Here is a 20444-nt window from a genome sequence, read left to right on the forward strand (position 1 = left end):
AGATTGTTTCTTCTTTTTTTAAAAGGTAATGGTGAATCAGACGGTGACAAGGATTCTGAGACTGAAAGTAAGTTTTTCATTGCACAGAGCCAGTATCACTATTGTTTAGGTCAAAGTCAAATCCTATCATTTGTGTTGTAGAGGAGCCTGATGGAATGACAAACCTAATGAGTGTGATCCTGGGTGGTGTGACTGTTCTCCTCACTGTAGTCGTCATTGCTCTGGCTGTTAAAATCAGAAAACTTCAGACAGGTACAGTTGATTTATTAGTTGTTGCACATGATGAACAAATCCAAAGCTGAGTAAATGTTCAGTAACAATTAACTAATGAGACTTTTGTCTTTTGTCATTTAGCTGTGAATGAAGAGCCAGCCAGAGAGAAACAAGGTGAACCCAACATTTACTTAAATACACTGTGTCTTACGGTGGTTTAACAGATGATTTCTTTTTTATTGCTACATGTGGCATCAAAGTAAAATCATCCCTTTTAATTTATACTTTTAAAAGTTAATATGTGTGCACAAGAAAAAAAAAGTAATAATCACCTTTTCAGACTTAAGGGACTCATTGGATCTTCAAACTTTAAACTAACAGTTGAGGCTCATTAAGTTGAAGAATGACTGTATTTTGTATCAAAATCAGTGATCAGTGAAGGTTTATCTTTGCTTATCTTACTATATTTGGCTTACTCAGAATGTGAGCATGTTTGTCATAGCCAAACTTTTTCCCTTCTTGCCAACTATGATTTTTTCCCCATCTGAAACACATGGGAACGCTCCAACTAGTCAAACAGATGACATTTTGCTATAAAAAAAAAAAAAAGAAAAGAAAGCTGGGATTCCATTAACAATCACGTTTTAGCATTTAATTTAGACTTCCTTAAACTATGGTGAACAATCACCTTAGATCAAATAATTCTGTTGTGAAACTTTTTTTTTTTTTTTTTGCAAACTCAGCCACAGTGTGTGTGATATGTTATGTGACTCTAAATATTCTGATTCACAGGATCTGGACTCAGATGAACTGAACTACGCAGCTCTACATTTCCAGGCAAAGCCAAAAAGAAGCCGCAGACCTCCATCTGAGAGAGAGGTGGAGCCACATGTTGTGTATGCTGCCACCAGATAGACTCAGGAAACATCTGGAACAGCAGCTCAGAGTGGAACTGATGCTTTATCATATTCATCTACTGTTGGGGTTTATATGTGGGCTGTGTGTGAGTTGATTCACTGGCAAAAAATAAATCTGAAATGATGCTTCTGTATTTTCTTGCTCATGTTTCTTTCTGTCTCTGACTTTGTCTGAGAGTCAAAACAACATGTGTAATTTGTGACAGAGGAGGAGTCAGAGAGGACACTGATGGCTGAAATGGTCTGTGCACAGAGGAGTGAGTGACGTACACATGACTTGTTTAACAGGAAGAGACAGCACAGTGTGGTCTGAGAACAACTGAGGTGAAGAGCAATGAGGTCTCTGAAGTCAAAGCTCTGAGGAAAGTATAAAAGGAAGTTGTGACAAGAAGTTTACTGATTCAATACAAAATCAAACCAGCTGCTGTTTTTGGACATTTTGGAGAAAGAATGGAGAAGAAAAACTGCTATTCTTAAAGATGTGAACATTGTTCCCTTAAAGGGCCAGTGTGTAAAATGGGTTGAAAACAGTGACATCAGTGGTCAAATTCTAGATTGCAGGGCTCACTCGCTCACCCCTCCCGTCGGGTAAATGACGGCGGCCTTGTAGGGACAAAGCCTTGCGCACAAGTTTTTCAGGAGTAGGTCTATCTAGCAACGAGGTGAATGTTTATTTAGAAATCTAAACCATGTTACGATATTGTAATGAATCCCTCACGAGCAGGAGACCAGAGGAGCGTTCGGGAAAAACGCCCGTTTATTTGAGCACTCCAGAAACTCTGGTAACACTCCAGGGGGTAAAAGACTCTGTCCCAAACTCTCCTGGCGTAACACACACACTTCATAACTTTACACACATACTCGTTTACCATAACGAGTGGGGACCCCCCTCCCCTCTCTGCTCCACCAATCTCCAGCCCACACACTGACTGACAGCGTAGCCTGTAAACAGAGCTCAGCTGTTTATTTAGCCTAGCAATATCTCCGGACTATAGTCGCTGCAATGGACAACTTGGAACGCGATTTTAAAGAGTTTCTTGTAGCGGACACAGATCCAGAGCCATACCTGTTTGAGCCGGAGCATACAGATGAGGAACTCCATGTGTTTGATGCTGAGCGGGCGAGAAGAGAGGCTGAATGCACAGAATGGGATTCGGTGCTACCATTGTTGGGGAGATATATCATCAGGAGGAAATGCGCCGCAGAGAGTGCATCACAAGGAGTGAAGTTGCGTCTTCTCTTCCTCGCAGATGATGGTTGAGTTCATTCTCTCCTGTTGCGTGGTAAGTGTGGTCCATTCGCAAACTTTATAACTAAAAAACTTTTCACTACTCTCTATCGACGAACTACTAACACTCTCTGCTGTTTCTTCCTCCTCCTTCCTTCCTTCCGCTGTCTTCATTGGTTCATTTATACACGCGAAACGCGTTCTCTGGCTGGCTGGATTGTCTGTACGGTCTGCCGTACATACATGGCGGCGCAAGATGGCGACCTCTCTAAAGCAAGGCCCTTGCTATATATATATATGTATATATATGTACATATATATATATATATGCTTATATATATATATATATATATATATATATATATATATACTATATATATATATATGCTGTACATATATATATATATATATATATATATATATATATATATGTACATTTAAAGCCATTTAAAGGGCCAGTGTATTTTGAAATATATATATATATATATATATATATATATATGTACATATATAAAAGCATAATTATAAGGCTACGAAAACCAAACGAATTTTATTTTATAGTGATTATACACTTATATAAACATATTAATAGGTAGAATATTCAGATTCAGATTCAGATTGACAATAAACCATGCCAAATATTACACACTGGCCCTTTAAAGCCTGTCTCTTAATGGAGAGTCAAACAGCAGCTCTGCAGCTGGCTAAAAATAACATTGTGCCAACAATGCGCCTGACCACACACATAAAGGGCTCAACAGCCCTCACACAGATGGGCACAAGTACATTTGCTACAAACACAACATGGGTGCTGGCTGTGAAAATGACAATCACGTCAGTCTGAATCTAGCATTGACAGTTACACTGCGCTAAGTGCCAGGTGGAAGATAGGGCCCTAAGAGTCTACAGCCTTGTTACCCTGATTTCCACGTACTCTGTCTGCGCTGCACTCGCAGCACCGTGGATCTGGAGCAACCGACAGCACGTACCCTGGCCTTGTGCGGCGGGAAGTGATGTGATTTTTAAAAAATTGAGAGGTTACAATCCGTAGTCCGTGCATTGTGTAGTATTTTGAAATTTATCAGATGCTGTGTGCGTTCCATTTCCGGTTTGGTGCGATCTGAGCTTAGTGGCTTGATGTAAAAATCGACCTGGCACGTATCTCTGATGAATTAGGCGCCGTGGCAGTTCTGCTACATCTAGCGTATCTGCTCGCACTGCACTACGCTGCGCGGCTGGGCGGAGTATGCGGAAATTGGGGGTCAGTGTCTCTGTGAGGCTGCACTTACCCCCAATTTCCACATACTCCGCCTGCGCCACGCAGCACAGTGCAGTGCGTAGCAGATACACTCGCATTCTAGTGAACAGCTTCATTTCCACAGCGAGCGCCGCGCAGCATCTCTGGAGCGTTCCAGAAGTGCAACAGCACTCCGCTTCATCGGAGATATGCGCCAGGTCTATTTTTCAGCGACTGCGCGTCCATTGCACATCAAGCCACGAAGCTCAGATCGCACCAATCCAGAAACGGAATGCACACAGCATCCGGTAAATTTCAAAATACAACACAATGCGGGGATTACGGATTGTAACCTCTCAGTTTTTTAAAAATCCCGTCACATCCTGTTGCACAAGTTGTTAGTCAGTGCGAGGGTCAGAGGAAAGATGGACGAGGAGAAACTCATAGTTGAAGTGGAAAACCATAGTGTTTTGTATGACACCACACATCCTTTCTACGAGGATACAAACCGAAAGGAGAAGACCTGGTGTGAAATTGCAGGAGTTTTGGGAGTGAATGGTGCTCTTTATCACGTGATTTCACAGTTTCCATGCGTGAGCTTGCCGCTCCACTACACGGCGCGACGTTCCAGAAATGCATCCAGTAGGCGAGGGTACAAGCCGTTGGTTGTTCCAGATCCACGGCGCTGAGCGCGCAGACGGAGTATGTGAAATTGGGGTTAGGTACAGAGATGCTTTGTGCTAGGTACGTCAGCAAGCTAACATGGTCACAGTATCAATGTTAAGAGACAGTTAGCAATTCATCCAACAGTTGCTGGATCATAAACTACAAAAGTCAACATAACAACCAGTGGTGGTAGAGGAAAAAGTCAGGGAAGCTCCAAAGTCCATAGAATTAATCTTCTGGGCTGGGCACTATGGATATCTAAAAAATTTCCCAAATTTCCATAGCAATGTATCTCAATAGTTTATGGATATTTCAGTTAGGACCGAATTGGGATATTTAGGGTAATTAGGGTAACCAGGTTTTTGTTGGTAAATGGCACAATCGCTCTTGCTGCCTAAAAATTACATTGTGCCAACAATGCGCCTGACCACACATATAAAGAGCTCAACAGCCCTCACACAGATGGGCACAAGTATATTTGCTACAAACACAACTTGGGTGCTGGCTGTGAAAATAACAATCACATCAGTCTGAAACTAGGACTGACAGTTACACAGCATTACGTGCCAGGTGAAAGATAGGGCCCTAAGAGTCAACAGTCTACATTCTGTGTTAAGTGATACACTTTTTTGCCACATTTGGACTTCTGTCTTTCAAATTTCTGCTATTTTTATTCAAGTGGGGGCTTTTTTGTTTGTTTGTTTATTTTATTCATTTATTTATTTATTTTTTGAATATCCAGTAATGTGAGAAATAGAAAAAAGTGTCCCTTTCTGTTTTATCGAGCAGCAAATTCCAAGGCTGTGAAATGAAGTCAATGCTAAGGTGCCAAAAACTGCATTTCATCAAATGGCCACTTGAGGGTGGCTCCAAAATAGAATAAATCCCTATGGGTGCAGTCAGTCAGGTGGAGGTGTGGTGTTGTTGTCTGAAGTGCAGTTACAAACAACACATAGTTACATAATTGTCATCTTAAAATTCAAACCAAGACAAAAAAGAGGGCCGTGGGCTGCAGGATGGGTCAGATTGATTTGTTTTCTGTGCCCCGTGGCGTCAAACTGCAGACTTGATTACAGATTAATAACAACAAACACGTATTATGCATGTCTGACTGTATCAGACTGTGACAGATCAGATGATGGTATCTGCCATGATGGCTGTATGAAACTCTAAGAGCAGCAGCAGAATTGTTATTTTTCCATCTGAAACTCTTTGATACTTGTTTTGTCTCAGCTGCATCGGGCACAGATATTCGGTGGTGAATGATTTGAGCTTCCTTGTATGATGTATTCAACACCCCGCCCCTTTCAAATGAAAGCCCCTTTACAGTGATATAAACTGCCCTTGCTGTGACACAGTTGTACGCACAATGGAAAGTTTCACCTTATTAACAGTTTTGCTTCTCTGCAGCCTCAGTAAGTACTGGTGTTGAATTATTCTGAGCAGAAAATACAATTCTGATCTTCCCTTTATGCAGACACCCACCGTTATTTTTTCACCTTCAAATTACTTTGTATTGAACAAATTTAGATGATTTGTTGTTGCATAACCAAAAGGGGTAAACCTCTAGTTGTCTCTGCTGTTTGTTTCAGGCTGGATCTCTGTCTCAGGTTCTGAGTCTCACACTGTGGAGGTCCAGCCTGGTGAAGAAGTCACACTGACGTGCACCAACATTTCCAGCACTTCGACTCTGACTGAATGGTTCAGACTGATCAACAGAACCAAGCCCAGCTGCATCTCCTCCATGTATGAGGCTGATGCCAAAGCTTTGTTCTGTGATGGATTTCAAAGTGGATTTGAAATGAGCTCCAACATCTCCACTGTCTTTCTGAAAATCAAGCGGGTGGATTTATCTGACTCTGGACTGTATTTCTGTGGATTCTACAAAGACACACATACAGTCATTGGCGATGCAACACATTTAAAAGTTCAAGGTAAGAATAAGCTGTACTTCTATCAGAAGTCATATTTACAGTATATCTCAAATTTATTTCCACAGTATTGGGAAAACAGCTTAAAAACAAATAAGAACCAATGCTTCAGATTGTTTCTTCTTTTTTAAAAAAAGGTAATGGTGAATCAGACGGTGACAAGGATTCTGAGACTGAAAGTAAGGTTTTTTTGCACAACAGAGCCAGTATCACTATTGTTTAGGTCAAATTCAAATCCTATCATTTGTGTTGTAGAGGAGCCTGATGGAATGACAAACCTAATGAGTGTGATCCTGGGTGGTGTGACTGTTCTCCTCACTGTAGTCGTCATTGCTCTGGCTGTTAAAATCAGAAAACTTCAGACAGGTACAATTGATTTATTAGTTGTTGCACATGATGAACAAATCCAAAGCTGAGTAAATGTTCAGTAACAATTAACTAATGAGACTTTTGTCTTTTGTCATTTAGCTGTGAATGAAGAGCTGCAGCCAGAGAGAAACAAGGTGAACCCAACATTTACTTAAATACACTGTGTCTTATGGTGGTTTAACAGATGATTTCTTTTTTATTGCTACATGTGGCATCAAAGTAAAATCATCCCTTTTAATTTATACTTTTACAAGTTAATATCTTGTGTGCACAAGAAAAAAAAGTAATAATCACCTTTTCAGACTTAAGGGACTCATTGGATCTTCAATTTTAAACTAACAGTTGAGGCTCGTTAAGTTGAAGAATAACTGTATTTTGTATCAAAATCAGTGATCGGTGAAGGTTCGTCTTTGCTTATCTTACTGTATTTGGCTTACTCAGAATGTGAGCATGTTTGTCATAGCCAAACTTTTTCCCTTCTTACCAACTATGATTTTTTTCTCCATCTGAAACACATGGAAACGCTCCAACTAGTCAAACAGATGACATTTTGCTATAAAAAAAAAAAGGAAAAACCTGAGCCTTTCTGCCATGCTGTTGTGTGTAACTGTCTGAAGTACAGCTACAAACAGTATTATTTTAAAATTCAGACATAGTCACTGGGTGAAGGTGAGCTTTAATCTGGCCTATGTCCTGTGGCTGAGAGAGTTTTTCTTAGTGTTAATTTAAATTGTCCAACACAGCTGGGATTCCATTAACAATCATGTTTTAGCATTTAAATTAGACTTCCTTAAACTATGGTGAACAATCACCTTAGATCAAATAATTCTGTTGTGAAACTATTTTTTTTTTTTTGCAAACTCAGCCACAGTGTGTGTGATATGTTATGTGACTCTAAATACTCTGATTCACAGGATCTGGGCTCAGATGAACTGAACTACGCAGCTCTACGTTTCCAGGCAAAGCCAAAAAGAAGCCGCAGACCTCCATCTGAGAGAGGTGGAGCCACATGTTGTGTATGCTGCCACCAGATAGACTCAGGAAACATCTGGAACAGCAGCTCAGAGTGGAACTGATGCTTTATCATATTCATCTACTGTTGGGGTTTATATGTGGGCTGTGTGTGAGTTGATTCACTGGCAAAAAATAAATCTGAAATGATGCTTCTGTATTTTCTTGCTCATGTTTCTTTCTGTCTCTGACTTTGTCTGAGAGTCAAAACAACATGTGTAATTTGTGACAGAGGAGGAGTCAGAGAGGACACTGATGGCTGAAATGGTCTGTGCACAGAGGAGTGAGTGACGTACACATGACTTGTTTAACAGGAAGAGACAGCACAGTGTGGTCTGAGAACAACTGAGGTGAAGAGCAATGAGGTCTCTGAAGTCAAAGCTCTGTGGAAAGTATAAAAGGAAGCTGTGACGAGAAGTTTACTGATTCAATACAAAATCAAACCAGCTGCTGTTTTTGGACATTTTGGAGAAAGAATGGAGAAGAAAAACTGCTATTCTTAAAGATGTGAACATTGTTCCCTTAAAGCCTGTCTCTTAATGGAGAGTCAAACAACAGCTCTGCTGTGGTCTCTGCTATGTTGACATTTTAGAGAATGTAATTATTTCCTGTTTAATTATGTATTATTTCACCCACCCACAACCCATTCTCATGTCCCTGTGTGTAACAAGCAGAGTGTCCACACACTGTGAATCCCCCATGTAGGTGCATGGTACTGTCTGAATAATTCGTCTTTGAAATAGCAGGAAAATACTGTGCTATAAACTTTAGACCAGGTTTTTGTTGGTCAATGGCACAATCGCTCTCTGCTGGCTAAAAATAACATTGTGCCAACAATGCGCCTGACCACACACATAAAGGGCTCAACAGCCCTCACACAGATGGGCACAAGTACATTTGCTACAAACACAACATGGGAGCTGGCCATGAAAATGGCAATCACATCAGTCTGAATCTAGCATTGACAGTTACACTGCGCTAAGTGCCAGGTGGAAGATAGGGCCCTAAGAGTCTACAGCCTTGTTACCCCAATTTCCACGTACTCTGTCTGCGCCATGCTACGCATCTGGGGATCTGGAGCAACCGACAGCACGTACCCTGGCCTTGTGCGACTGGAATTGATGTGATTTTTAAAAAACTGAGAGGTTACAATCCGTAATCCACGCATTGTGTTGTATTTTGAAATTTATCGGATGCTGTGTGCATTCCGTTTCCGGTTTGGTGCGATCTGAGCTTAGTGGCTTGATGTAAAAATCGACCTGGCACGTATCTCTGATGAATTAGAGCGCCGTGGCAGTTCTGCTACGTCTAGCGTATCTGCTACGCACTGCACTACGCTGCGCAGCTGGACGGAGTATTTGGAAATTGGGGTCAGTGTCTCTGTGAGGCTGCACTCACTTCCAATTTCCACATACGCCTGCGCCTGCGCAGCACAGTGCAGTGCGTGGAACAGCTTCATTTCCACAGCGAGCACCGCGCAGCATCTCTGGAGCGTTCCAGAAGTGCAACAGCACTCCGCTTCATCGGAGATACGCGCCAGGTCTATTTTTCAGTGACTGCGCGTCCATTGCACATCAAGCCACGAAGCTCAGATCGCACCAATCCGGAAACGGAATGCACACAGCATCCGGTAAATTTCAAAATACAACACAATGCGTGGATTACAGACTGTAACCTCTCAGTTTTTTAAAAATCCCGTCACATCCTGTTGCACAAGTTGTCAGTCAGTGCGAGGGTCAGAGGAAAGATGGACGAGGAGAAACTCATAGTTGAAGTGGAAAACCATAGTGTTTTGTATGACACCACACATCCTTTCTACGAGGATACAAACCGAAAGGAGAAGACCTGGTGTGAAATTGCAGGAGTTTTGGGAGTGAATGGTGCTCTTTATCGCGTGATTTCACAGTTTCCATGCGTGAGCTTGCCGCTCCACTACACGCGACATTCCAGAAATGCATCCAGTAGGCGAGGGTACAAGCCGTTGGTTGTTCCAGATCCATGGCGCTGCGTGGCGCGCAGACGGAGTATGTGGAAATTGGGGTTAGGCACAGAGATGCTTTGTGCTGGTAGGTCAGCAAGCTAACATGGTCACAGTATCAATGTTAAGAGACAGTTAGCAATTCATCCAACAGTTGCTGGATCATAAACTACAAAAGTCAACATAACAACCAGTGGTGGTAGAGGAAAAAGTCAGGGAAGCTCCAAAGTCCATAGAATTAATCTTCTGGGCTGGGCACTATGGATATCTAAAAAATTTCCCAAATTTCCATAGCAATGTATCTCAATAGTTTATGGATATTTCAGTTAGGACCAAATTGGGATATTTAGGGTAATTAGGGTAACCAGGTTTTTGTTGGTAAATGGCACAATCGCTCTTGCTGCCTAAAAATTACATTGCACCAACAATGCGCCTGACCACACATATAAAGGGCTCAACAGCCCTCACACAGATGGGCACAAGTATATTTGCTACAAACACAACTTGGGTGCTGGCTGTGAAAATAACAATCACATCAGTCTGAAACTAGGACTGACAGTTACACAGCACTACGTGCCAGGTGAAAGATAGGGCCCTAAGAGTCTACAGTCTACATTCTGTGTTAAGTGATACACTTTTTTGCCACATTTGGACTTCTGTCTTTCAAATTTCTGCTATTTTTATTCAAGTGGGGGCTTTTTTGTTTGTTTGTTTATTTTATTTATTTATTTTTTGAATATCCAGTAATGTGAGAAATAGAAAAAAGTGTCCTGTTCTGTTTTCATCAAGCAGCAAATTCCAAGGCTGCGAAATGAAGTCAGTGCTAAGGTGCCAAAAACTGCATTTCATCAAATGGCCACTTGAGGGTGGCTCCAAAATAAATAAATCCCTATGGGTGCAGTCAGTCAGGTGGAGGTGTGGTGTTGTTGTCTGAAGTGCAGTTACAAACAACACGTAGTTACATAATTGTCATCTTAAAATTCAAACCAAGACAAAAAAGAGGGCCGTGGGCTGCAGGATGGGTCAGATTGATTTGTTTTCTGTGCCCCGTGGCGTCAAACTGCAGACTTGATTACAGATTAATAACAACAAACACGTATTTTGCATGTCTGACCGTATCAGACTGTGACAGATCAGATGATGGTATCTGCCATGATGGCTGTATGAAACTCTAAGAGCAGCAGCAGAATTGTTATTTTTCCATCTGAAACTCTTTGATACTTGTTTTGTCTCAGCTGCATCGGGCACAGATATTCGGTGGTGAAAGATTTGAGCTTCCTTGTAGTGATGTATTCAACACCCCGCCCCTTTCAAATGAAAGCCCCTTTACAGTGATATAAACTGCCCTTGCTGTGACACAGTTGTACACACAATGGAAAGTTTCACCTTATTAACAGTTTTGCTTCTCTGCAGCCTCAGTAAGTACTGGTGTTGAATTATTCTGAGCAGAAAATACAATTCTGATCTTCCCTTTATGCAGACACCCACCGTTATTTTCACCTTCAAATTACTTTGTATTGAACAAATTTAGATGTTTTGTTGTTGCATATCCTAAAGGGTAAACCTCTAGTTGTCTCTACTGTTTGTTTCAGGTGTGATCTCTGTCTCAGGTTCTGAGTCTCACACTGTGGAGGTCCAGCCTGGTGAAGAAGTCACACTAACGTGCACCAACATTTCCAGCACTTCGACTCAGACTGACTGGTTCAGACTGATCAACAGAACCAAGCCCAGCTGCATCTCCTCCATGTACTGGGCTGATGGTGAAGCTTCGTTCTGTGATGGATTTCAAAGTGGATTTGAAATGAGCTCCAACATCTCCACTGTCTTTCTGAAAATCAAGCAAGTGGATTTATCTGACTCTGGACTGTATTTCTGTGGATTCTACAAAGACACACATACAGTCATTGGCGATTCAATACATTTAAAAGTTCAAGGTAAGAATAAGCTGTACTTCTATCAGAAATCATATTTACAGTATATCTCAAATTTATTTCCACAGTATTGGGAAAACAGCTTAAAGACAAATAAGAACCAATGCTTCAGATTGTTTCTTCGTTTTTCATTGCACAACAGAGCCAGTATCACTATTGTTTAGGTCAAAGTCAAATCCTATCATTTGTGTTGTAGAGGAGCCTGATGGAATGACAAACCTAATGAGTGTGATCCTGGGTGGTGTGACTGTTCTCCTCACTGTAGTCGTCATTGCTCTGGCTGTTAAAATCAGAAAACTTCAGACAGGTACAGTTGATTTATTAGTTGTTGCACATGATGAACAAATCCAAAGCTGAGTAAATGTTCAGTAACAATTGACTAATGAGACTTTTGTCTTTTGTCATTTAGCTGTGAATGAAGAGCCGCAGAGAGAAACAAGGTGAACCCAACATTTACTTAAATACACTGTGTCTTATGGTGGTTTAACAGATGATTTCTTTTTTATTGCTACATGTGGCATCAAAGTAAAATCATCCCTTTTAATTTATACTTTTACAAGTTAATATCTTGTGTGCACAAGAAAAAAAAGTAATAATCACCTTTTCAGACTTAAGGGACTCATTGGATCTTCAAACTTTAAACTAACAGTTGAGGCTCGTTAAGTTGAAGAATAACTGTATTTTGTATCAAAATCAGTGATCAGTGAAGGTTTATCTTTGCTTATCTTACTGTATTTGGCTTACTCAGAACATGAGCATGTTTGTCATAGCCAAACTTTTTCCCTTCTTGCCAACTATGATTTTTTCCCCATCTGAAACACATGGGAACGCTCCAACTAGTCAAACAGATGACATTTTAAGATCAAACAAAACCTGAAAACCTGAGCCTTTCTGCCGTGCTGTTGTGTGTAACTGTCTGAAGTACAGCTACAAACTGTATTATTTTAAAATTCAGACATAGTCACTGGGTGAAGGTGAGCTTTAATCTGGCCTATGTCCTGTGGCTGAGAGAGTTTTTCTTAGTCTTAATTTAAATTGTCCAACACAGCTGGGATTCCATTAACAATCATGTTTTAGCATTTAAATTAGACTTCCTTAAACTATGGTGAACAATCACCTTAGATCAAATAATTCTGTTGTGAAACTTTTTTTTTTTTTTTTTTTTTGCAAACTCAGCCACAGTGTGTGTGATATGTTATGTGACTCTAAATACTCTGATTCACAGGATCTGGACTCAGATGAACTGAACTACGCAGCTCTACGTTTCCAGGCAAAGCCAAAAGAAGCAGACCTCCATCTGAGAGAGAGGTGGAGCCACATGTTGTGTATGCTGCCACCAGATAGACTCAGGAAACATCTGGAACAGCAGCTCAGAGTGGAACTGATGCTTTATCATATTCATCTACTGTTGGGGTTTATATGTGGGCTGTGTGTGAGTTGATTCACTGGCAAAAAATAAAAATGAAATGATGCTTCTGTATTTTCTTGCTCATGTTTCTTTCTGTCTCTGACTTTGTCTGAGAGTCAAAACAGCATGTGTAATGTGTGATAGAGGAGGAGTCAGAGAGGACACTGATGGCTGAAATGGTCTGTGCACAGAGGAGTGAGTGACGTACACATGACTTGTTTAACAGGAAGAGACAGCACAGTGTGGTCTGAGAACAACTGAGGTGAAGAGCAATGAGGTCTCTGAAGTCAAAGCTCTGTGGAAAGTATAAAGGAAGCTGTGAAAACTAGCCTGCTTATTTTATGGCAACATTAAACTAGCTGCTGTATTTAGACATTTGTAGAAATTGTGGACAAACACAGCTATTTCAATAATTTGACTAATGCACTTAAAACATATATCAGTCTCTTCTGACACTGCTAAATCACTCTATTCCTCATCACTGACACAAAATCACGTTTATACTTAACGTCCACATCTAGATTCAAAACTGATCAGAGATGTCTGATGCAACTGTTTCACTTTTCATTGTGCACATACCTAAGGCATAGTCTCAGGTTACAGTCTAATCTGTCAGGTTCCTATGGTGAAATGTGTTCACTGACATAGTTTCATTAGAGAACAGGGCAGTACGCTGTAATAAGTAGCAGTGTTCTCATAATCAAGAGCACACACAGCAACAGGAAGGAGAATGTAAATGCCAATGGTATTCTATGCCAAATTTTACTATAAAAAATTAAAAACAAACACTGTGCATACTCATTCAAAAGTGATCTATCCTAATCAATCCCTTATATTCCACTAGAAGTGTGTGGTGGTGTATTTATCTGCAGAGACCCTGCTCCCTGTCTGTAGTTTATTATGTTCTTTCAATTATGCTTTGGGCTGTTCCTGGGCACAGCAGGTAGGTGAGGTCGGGACTACTAAAAGGTTGTGAAAAGGCGTCAGGCTGTAAGCAGCAAGAGGAAGCTATGAAAATCACAGATACAGCTCAGAAAAGAGCGCAAATACAGTGAGTGAGAGTGAATGTGGGGTTGGCTTTTACTTTCACTGGTGATACTGCTTACAAACAGAAACTAACAATTCCTGCATAGTAGGCTACACATTTAAACAATAGGTGGGGCCCTGTCTTACACCCAGTGTAAAGTGGGCGACAGCGCAGGGCAACTGTCATTGCTAGTTCCAGACTGATGCAGTTGTCACATTCACGGCAAATGTACTTGCACCCATCTGTGCACCAATGTGCATGTAGGTCTCTAAAATCAGGCACTCTTGATTATACATAGGCAGGTTCACAATGCGTACACCACGGTCCTTACACACACAGGGGTTTGCGGATCACTTACAGGTGGGTGAAATAATACATCATTAATGAGGAAAATATATTCTCGAAAATGTGAATATAGCAGAGAGCAGAGCAGAGCTGCTGTTACACACTGTTACACACACTGTTTCACACTGTGTGCATTTACACACAAGAAGCAGCATAACTTCACTGATTATTTCAGAAGCTAAAAGGTTAGTTGTTTCCTCTCTCAAGTTTATAACTACAGTTTTTAGTTTTGCTGCGTAAATGTACCATGATATTTGCTGTAGTGACATTACTGCTTCGACTGCATTTCTTATTATCAGCAGAAAATGGCGTGCTTCTCTAATTTGCCAAATACGCCATGTAAACAGCAATGCGCCAGATGCAAGTGCACCTGAATTTATATAGAATAGAAGATTAAAATCTGGTTATTGAATTCATGTTACAACCTAAACACACCTGTGATTAGTTAAGGGGCTAAATAGAACCCCTTTGCCCCTTGCACCTTACTTCACGCCCATATTTAGCACCATTTAACTAGCAACACGCTCTAAATATATTTGCGCCATGCATTTCAGATCATGCGCTAAAGGTTATTTAAATAGAGCCAAAAGATTCTACAGCCGTGTTAGTGTCTCTGTGAGGCTGTACGTAGGCACAGCCATGTTTGGAGCCAGGTGTGGCAGCATGCTAACATTGTCACAGTGTCAGTGTTTGGGGACGTCAAATTTCATGGCAATTCATCAAACATTTGCTGGGTATCTCACTGAAAATTGTAAAGGTCAACCTTACAGTGGTGCTAGAGGAAAAGGACATTTTTGCCTGGACCAAAGAGACAAAGAGGTAGGCTGATGGACCAACCGACCCACTGACATTACCATCTAATACATGATATCCATCTATGGTCAAGTTTCCATCCAAATGTAGCTTCAATTTTAACCAAATTTTCAGGAAATTGGAAAAAAAGCAAATTAATGCACATTCTCAGCTACTACTAGTAAATACTGGGAGTTTGGGGCATCAATAGGGGTAACTGGGTGCCATTAAATCATTGCAGAGTGACAATCAAATCTCAATGTGATAGAATTCATTTAAGGAATACTCAATAATCAGTTTTTCAGTGACGAGTGATGTTTAAGTGACATGCTTGATGTACGCAGTGGTGTAATAGTAGCTGATGAGGTGGGTGTACTACGTAGATGGGTATGTTATGAAGCAGGAAGTGGTCTCCATATATTTCAATATTTTTTGGCTGATAGGTGGGTAGCGCTGTAACCAGCCAGAAGTACCCTGTAAACCTGCATATACCCTTCACTATACCACTTAATATACGTCATGATTCAGTAGCTCTACTTCCATTGCACTTAGTCATATTTTGTTATATATTTTGTTGTTTTGTTTTTTATCATTACTCCTACTCTTCCACCTTTTAGTAATTGCTTTTCATGTCAATGGAGGGAGAGGTTGTTCTGCATGTGCAATTATTTGTTTTCTCTCAAATTGCATCTGACACAGATATAACATGATATTATATGAGTCTCTTTGAACCAAACTATCCTGAGCTTAAATATGTGTAAAGGCGCTGCATAAATGGCAAGTTAGTGTGAGCGGCAACATCAAAACAAAAGACACCCTCTCTAAACCTCTTTGTAAGAGCTCAGTGGCACAAACTATTCTCGCAGTGAAACAATGAAACGCACAATAAGGAGCTTCACTTTGACAACAGCTTTACTTCTCTGCAGCCTCAGTAAGTACTGACACTTGATTATACTCAGTATCAAATCATGTAACCAGAGACCCACTAGAATTTCAACTTGCAAGCTGGAACTGAAGTAATTGTTGTCTTATTACAGTGTCATCGCAAGTACAATGAAATCGGGTGGCTATCCATGCCGGTGCAAAAGAGCAAAATTAGAGGCATGATTACAAAATAAGATATATAAAATATAACTATAAAAAGGAAATAAAAAATCATAACAGCACATATTCACACATGCCATAGTGCACATTATGCTTATGGGTATAACATCACATCGCGCAAGAGATCACAGTGTATTATTGAGAGCAGTGATTGCTTCGTGATAATGCTCTTGTTGTCTCTGCTGTTTGTTTCAGGCTGGATCTCTGTCTCAGGTTCTGAGTCTCACACTGTGGAGGTCCAACTTGGTGAAGAAGTCACACTGACGTGCATCAACATTTCCAGCACTTCGACTCAGACTGACTGGTTCAGACTGATCAACAGAACCAAGCCCAGCTGCATCTCCTCCATGTTTGAGGCTGATGGTGAAGCTTCGTTCTGTGACGGATTTCAAAGTGGATTTGAAATGAGCTCCAACATCTCCACTGTCTTTCTGAAAATCAAGCGGGTGGATTTATCTGACTCTGGACTGTATTTCTGTGGATTCTACAAAGACACACATACAGTCATTGGCGATGCAACACATTTAAAAGTTCAAGGTAAGAATAAGGTGTACTTCTTTCAGAAATCATGTTTACAGTATATCTCAAATTTATTTCCACAGTATTGGGAAAACAGCTTAAAGACAAATAAGAACCAATACTTCAAATTGTTTCTTCTTTTTTTAAAAGGTAATGGTGAATCAGACGGTGACAAGGATTTTGAGACTGAAAGTATTTGTGATGTAGAGGAGCATAATGGAATGATAAACCTAATGAGTGTGATCCTGGGTGGTGTGACTGTTCTCCTCACTGTAGTCGTCATTGCTCTGGCTGTTAAAAACAGAAAACTTCAGACAGGTACAGTTGATTTATTAGTTGTTGCACATCCTGTTGTATAAACTTGTAACAAATAAATCCAAAGCAAAGTATCTGGTCAGTGATTCTTATCTAATCAGACTGATCTTTTGTCACATAGCTGAAAATGAAGAACTGCATCCGGAAAGAAACAAGGTAAAGTATTAGCCTATAGTCTATAGTCTTTAATGGTGGTATGAATTAGTATTTGACTTTTGTTTTAATCATTAATCAGTGCAAGTACTGATTCTGTGCTGGTTTCTAAAACATGTAGTTGGCACTGCATGGAATATTATCTATGACCGTCAATACTCAGCCTGTTCTTATTCCTGTTCTTATTCCTAGGGCATCAGAAACAGCAGCTTGGTCAGCATCTGATTCTGATGCATACGTTGCCCCTGTAGCAGGGTCGCGTTAACCGTATATTCTCGTTCATTGACCGGTTTTTTACAACAATGACATTGTCAATGTCATTTTGACTGGTTGCAATTACCACCCCTGCCCACTTGGCAGCAGAGTGCACAGTCAGTGGTTTAAGTGGCTGCCGTTTTCACACTGCAGAGAAAAAAACATTCATCTGCTTCATGTAGCGTTGTTGACATAACGCCCTGGACACACCGGATGTGGAACCGAAGCGCAGCGCCCAGCAGCGGAGGCAGTTTTCAACTGGCGCCCATGTTAACCTATCTGACTGTCCTCACAGGCCGCTGAGCAGAGCGGAGCGCCCGCGGAGTAGAGGCAGCGCTTCAGTTCGGCGTCTGGTCTATTTTTCATGCGAGCTGCGAGCGCTTCTGTCAAGCTGGATAGAGTGGATCGTACCAAACAGGAAGTCGGGCACAGAAAAGACGAGAGAATCCGGCCAATTTTCAAAATAATATAGCACGCACTGTGGAACGTAAGGAGAAAATATCGTGTTTATAATTTAAAAAAACACAACAGTGCATAACCGAACACATTTTTCAATACCCTAATCACTTCATTACAATTTTAATTTTGTATCACTGAGCCTACAGGCATAACTACATAACGCCCTGGACACACCGGACACGTTAGTGCCTTCCGGTGTGTCCAGGGCGAAGCCTAATGGCATGAGTGTGTGCATGTCTGTTAATCTTTTCGTTCATGTCCTTATTAATGCACACTTTATAACTTGCTTGTTGGATTCATTAAAAACGAACGCATGAAAACCAAATGTTGAATATATTTATAATCATTTAAAATGGAAAATTAAAATGACTGGTAAAAATAGATTATGACCGGATTTTGTGACCCTGTTGGTCAAAATGACCGTGAGAAGAAGTCTAGCGCATCATCTGCCCTGTAGCATCTGACAACGGGCTTTCAGCTAACTCCAGTGTAAACCCATCCACAGCATGCTGAATTTTTTAACAAGGCTTCGCAGTTGATGTGTCCAACGTGTCACATGGCACACATGACTTGTTCACTGATGCAAGGTACATGACAAGTGTACTTATTTTATTCTGAACTATGGTGGTGCACTGGTTAGCACTGTCACCTCGCAGCAAGAGGACCTGGGAACCTGGGGGGGTTCAAACCACAGGGTGAGGGAGCCTTTCTGTGCAGAGTTTGCATGTTCTCCCCGTATCAGCATGGGTTTTCTCCAGGTACTCCGGCTTCCTCCCACAGTCCAAAGACATGCAGGTTAACTGGTGACTCTCTATTGCCCTTGGGTGTGAATGTGAGTGTGAATGGTTGTCTGTCTCTATGTGTCAGCCCTGTGATAGTATGGTGATCTGTCCAGGGTGTACCCCAGCCCTTGCCCAATGTCAGCTGGGATAGGCTCCAGCCTAATGAATGAATGAATTATTTTTTTTCTAAACCTAACCAAGTAGCTTTGTTGCCTGTGCCAACAGTAGTTTTAGTGACAAAACCTAGGTTTCCTCAGGACACAGAATTTAATTGTAAATAGACATTATGTGTGTATTAAGCAGAAAATCGACATGCCATCTTCAAGAGTCTGATGCTATGTCTGACCGAAATTGATAATTGCGGTACCTCAAGTCACAGTTTAAAGTGTAGGGCCACTGACCAAGGTGCCATATGTGACGAGTTGGGAGTGAAAACATTTTAAAATACTCTGATTTGCAGAATCCATGCACTGATGACCTGAACTCTGCAGCGCTGAGGTTCCTTCCAGAGACAATAAGGAACAGGAGGCCTGAATCAGAGAGAGAAGTGGAGACTCGTGTCATTTACACCGCCAGCAGATAGACTCAGGAAGCAACTGTAACTGCAACTCTCACTGTAACATTGCAACATTGCAACATTTGTTTAATAAAGTTCCTAAACTGGTCAGTTCATCTTTGTTTCTTTTATTTTGTCTGCCTCCATTTTTTCATTTGACAGGGACAAAAACATAACTGATGAGGGTAAGATAAAAGGGACACTGATGACTGTTAAACTTACTCATATGGAGAGTCAAATGGTTTGTCAGGGGGAGGGAGAAATGAGTGAGATATCCCCTGACAGGAAGAGACAGCTCAGTGTGGTCTGAGCACAGCTAACATCAAAGTCACAAGGCCAAGTTAGTACAAAAAAGAAGCTGACTACTTTGTTTGTTTGTTTTGTTGTTGTTTGTTTTTTTTGTTTTTGTTTTTGTTTTTGTTCTACAAAATATCGACTTATATAATTGTACAAACTGAAAAATATTGATTGAAATACATAATAATAGAATGAACCAGCACCTAATGGTGACAAACTGTCTGCATGATAAATTCTCCACCACAGGAAGACTTCATGACCACAAAAATCAAACAGCTTGTTGTTTTTAAAGCCTAAGTAATGCTACTAAAGTTGTCATCACTTCACTTCTGCCCATTGTCACTTTCTTCAAAGCCATGTTGTACAGTTTACTGTTATCTTTCATTCTATTTGCATGCAGCAAGAACTGTATCGATTTCTGTAGTATTAAATATCCAGTGTAATTTGCAAAGGGCATTAGGATCACTTTGCCTAAAATCTATTTTTGTTAAAAACATTAAGTATTAAAGTATTTTTTTCTTGTTAGTATTTTGGTTCTTACATGCTTCTTTCTCTCTTGCTCTCAGTCTCTTTTTATAATTTTTCCTTGATCGTAATCTCAAGATGATTAAACAAAAGCATATTTGAGGTTTGATGGAGGAGGAGCCAGTAAAGAACGTTGATCATTTTCAAACGTCCTTATAGGTAGAGTCTGCAGGAGGGAGGTACACTATATTTTCAGATCTGACTGGACAAACTGACTTTTTTTTTTACTTTCTAACTGTCTCCATTGTATACTGACACATAGTGAAGTGAGTATTAAAAATCGGAGGGGTGGCTTTGTTTGTTTGCATGCACTTGTGGGCAACAACAAGCATTGTGCCCGCCTCCGTGTTATTTTCCACTGTGGTGAAAACACTTTGTGTTTCAGCTAGAAAGCCACAGGAAGACTGGCTGTCACCTCTCTGCAAT

The 20444-nt window shown here is 40.7% G+C and overlaps 2 protein-coding genes across 2 annotated transcripts; both read left to right on the plus strand.

Moving 5' to 3' along the window:
- The first annotated feature begins 5213 nt into the window (after positions 1-5213).
- LOC125884353 (uncharacterized) lies at positions 5214-13064 on the plus strand. Its single transcript, XM_049569249.1, has 7 exons — positions 5214-5676; positions 5854-6195; positions 6330-6371; positions 6448-6558; positions 6661-6695; positions 12707-12789; positions 13034-13064. The coding sequence occupies exons 1-7, from the start codon at positions 5631-5633 to the stop codon at positions 13062-13064; spliced, it is 690 nt and encodes a 229-aa protein (XP_049425206.1). The 5' UTR covers positions 5214-5630.
- Positions 13065-15926: 2862 nt separating this feature from the next.
- Positions 15927-19270, plus strand: LOC125884486 (uncharacterized). Its single transcript, XM_049569550.1, has 5 exons — positions 15927-15984; positions 16353-16694; positions 16827-16994; positions 17113-17147; positions 19101-19270. The coding sequence occupies exons 1-5, from the start codon at positions 15927-15929 to the stop codon at positions 19221-19223; spliced, it is 726 nt and encodes a 241-aa protein (XP_049425507.1). The 3' UTR covers positions 19224-19270.
- Positions 19271-20444: the final 1174 nt, after the last annotated feature.

The sequence above is a fragment of the Epinephelus fuscoguttatus genome, linkage group LG23 (genome assembly GCF_011397635.1).
Source record: "Epinephelus fuscoguttatus linkage group LG23, E.fuscoguttatus.final_Chr_v1".
NCBI lineage: Eukaryota > Metazoa > Chordata > Actinopteri > Perciformes > Serranidae > Epinephelus > Epinephelus fuscoguttatus.

Excerpts from the sequence above, each read along its gene's own strand:
- LOC125884353 (XM_049569249.1), top strand. The coding sequence starts at position 5,631 with ATGGAAAGTTTCACCTTATTAACAGTTTTGCTTCTCTGCAGCCTCA. Across the intron at positions 5,677-5,853 it reads TTTGCTTCTCTGCAGCCTCA|GCTGGATCTCTGTCTCAGGT; the intron begins GTAAGTACTGGT and ends TGTTTGTTTCAG. Across the intron at positions 6,196-6,329 it reads AACACATTTAAAAGTTCAAG|GTAATGGTGAATCAGACGGT; the intron begins GTAAGAATAAGC and ends TTTTAAAAAAAG.
- LOC125884486 (XM_049569550.1), top strand. The coding sequence starts at position 15,927 with ATGAAACGCACAATAAGGAGCTTCACTTTGACAACAGCTTTACTTCTC. Across the intron at positions 15,985-16,352 it reads TTTACTTCTCTGCAGCCTCA|GCTGGATCTCTGTCTCAGGT; the intron begins GTAAGTACTGAC and ends TGTTTGTTTCAG. Across the intron at positions 17,148-19,100 it reads TGCATCCGGAAAGAAACAAG|AATCCATGCACTGATGACCT; the intron begins GTAAAGTATTAG and ends TCTGATTTGCAG.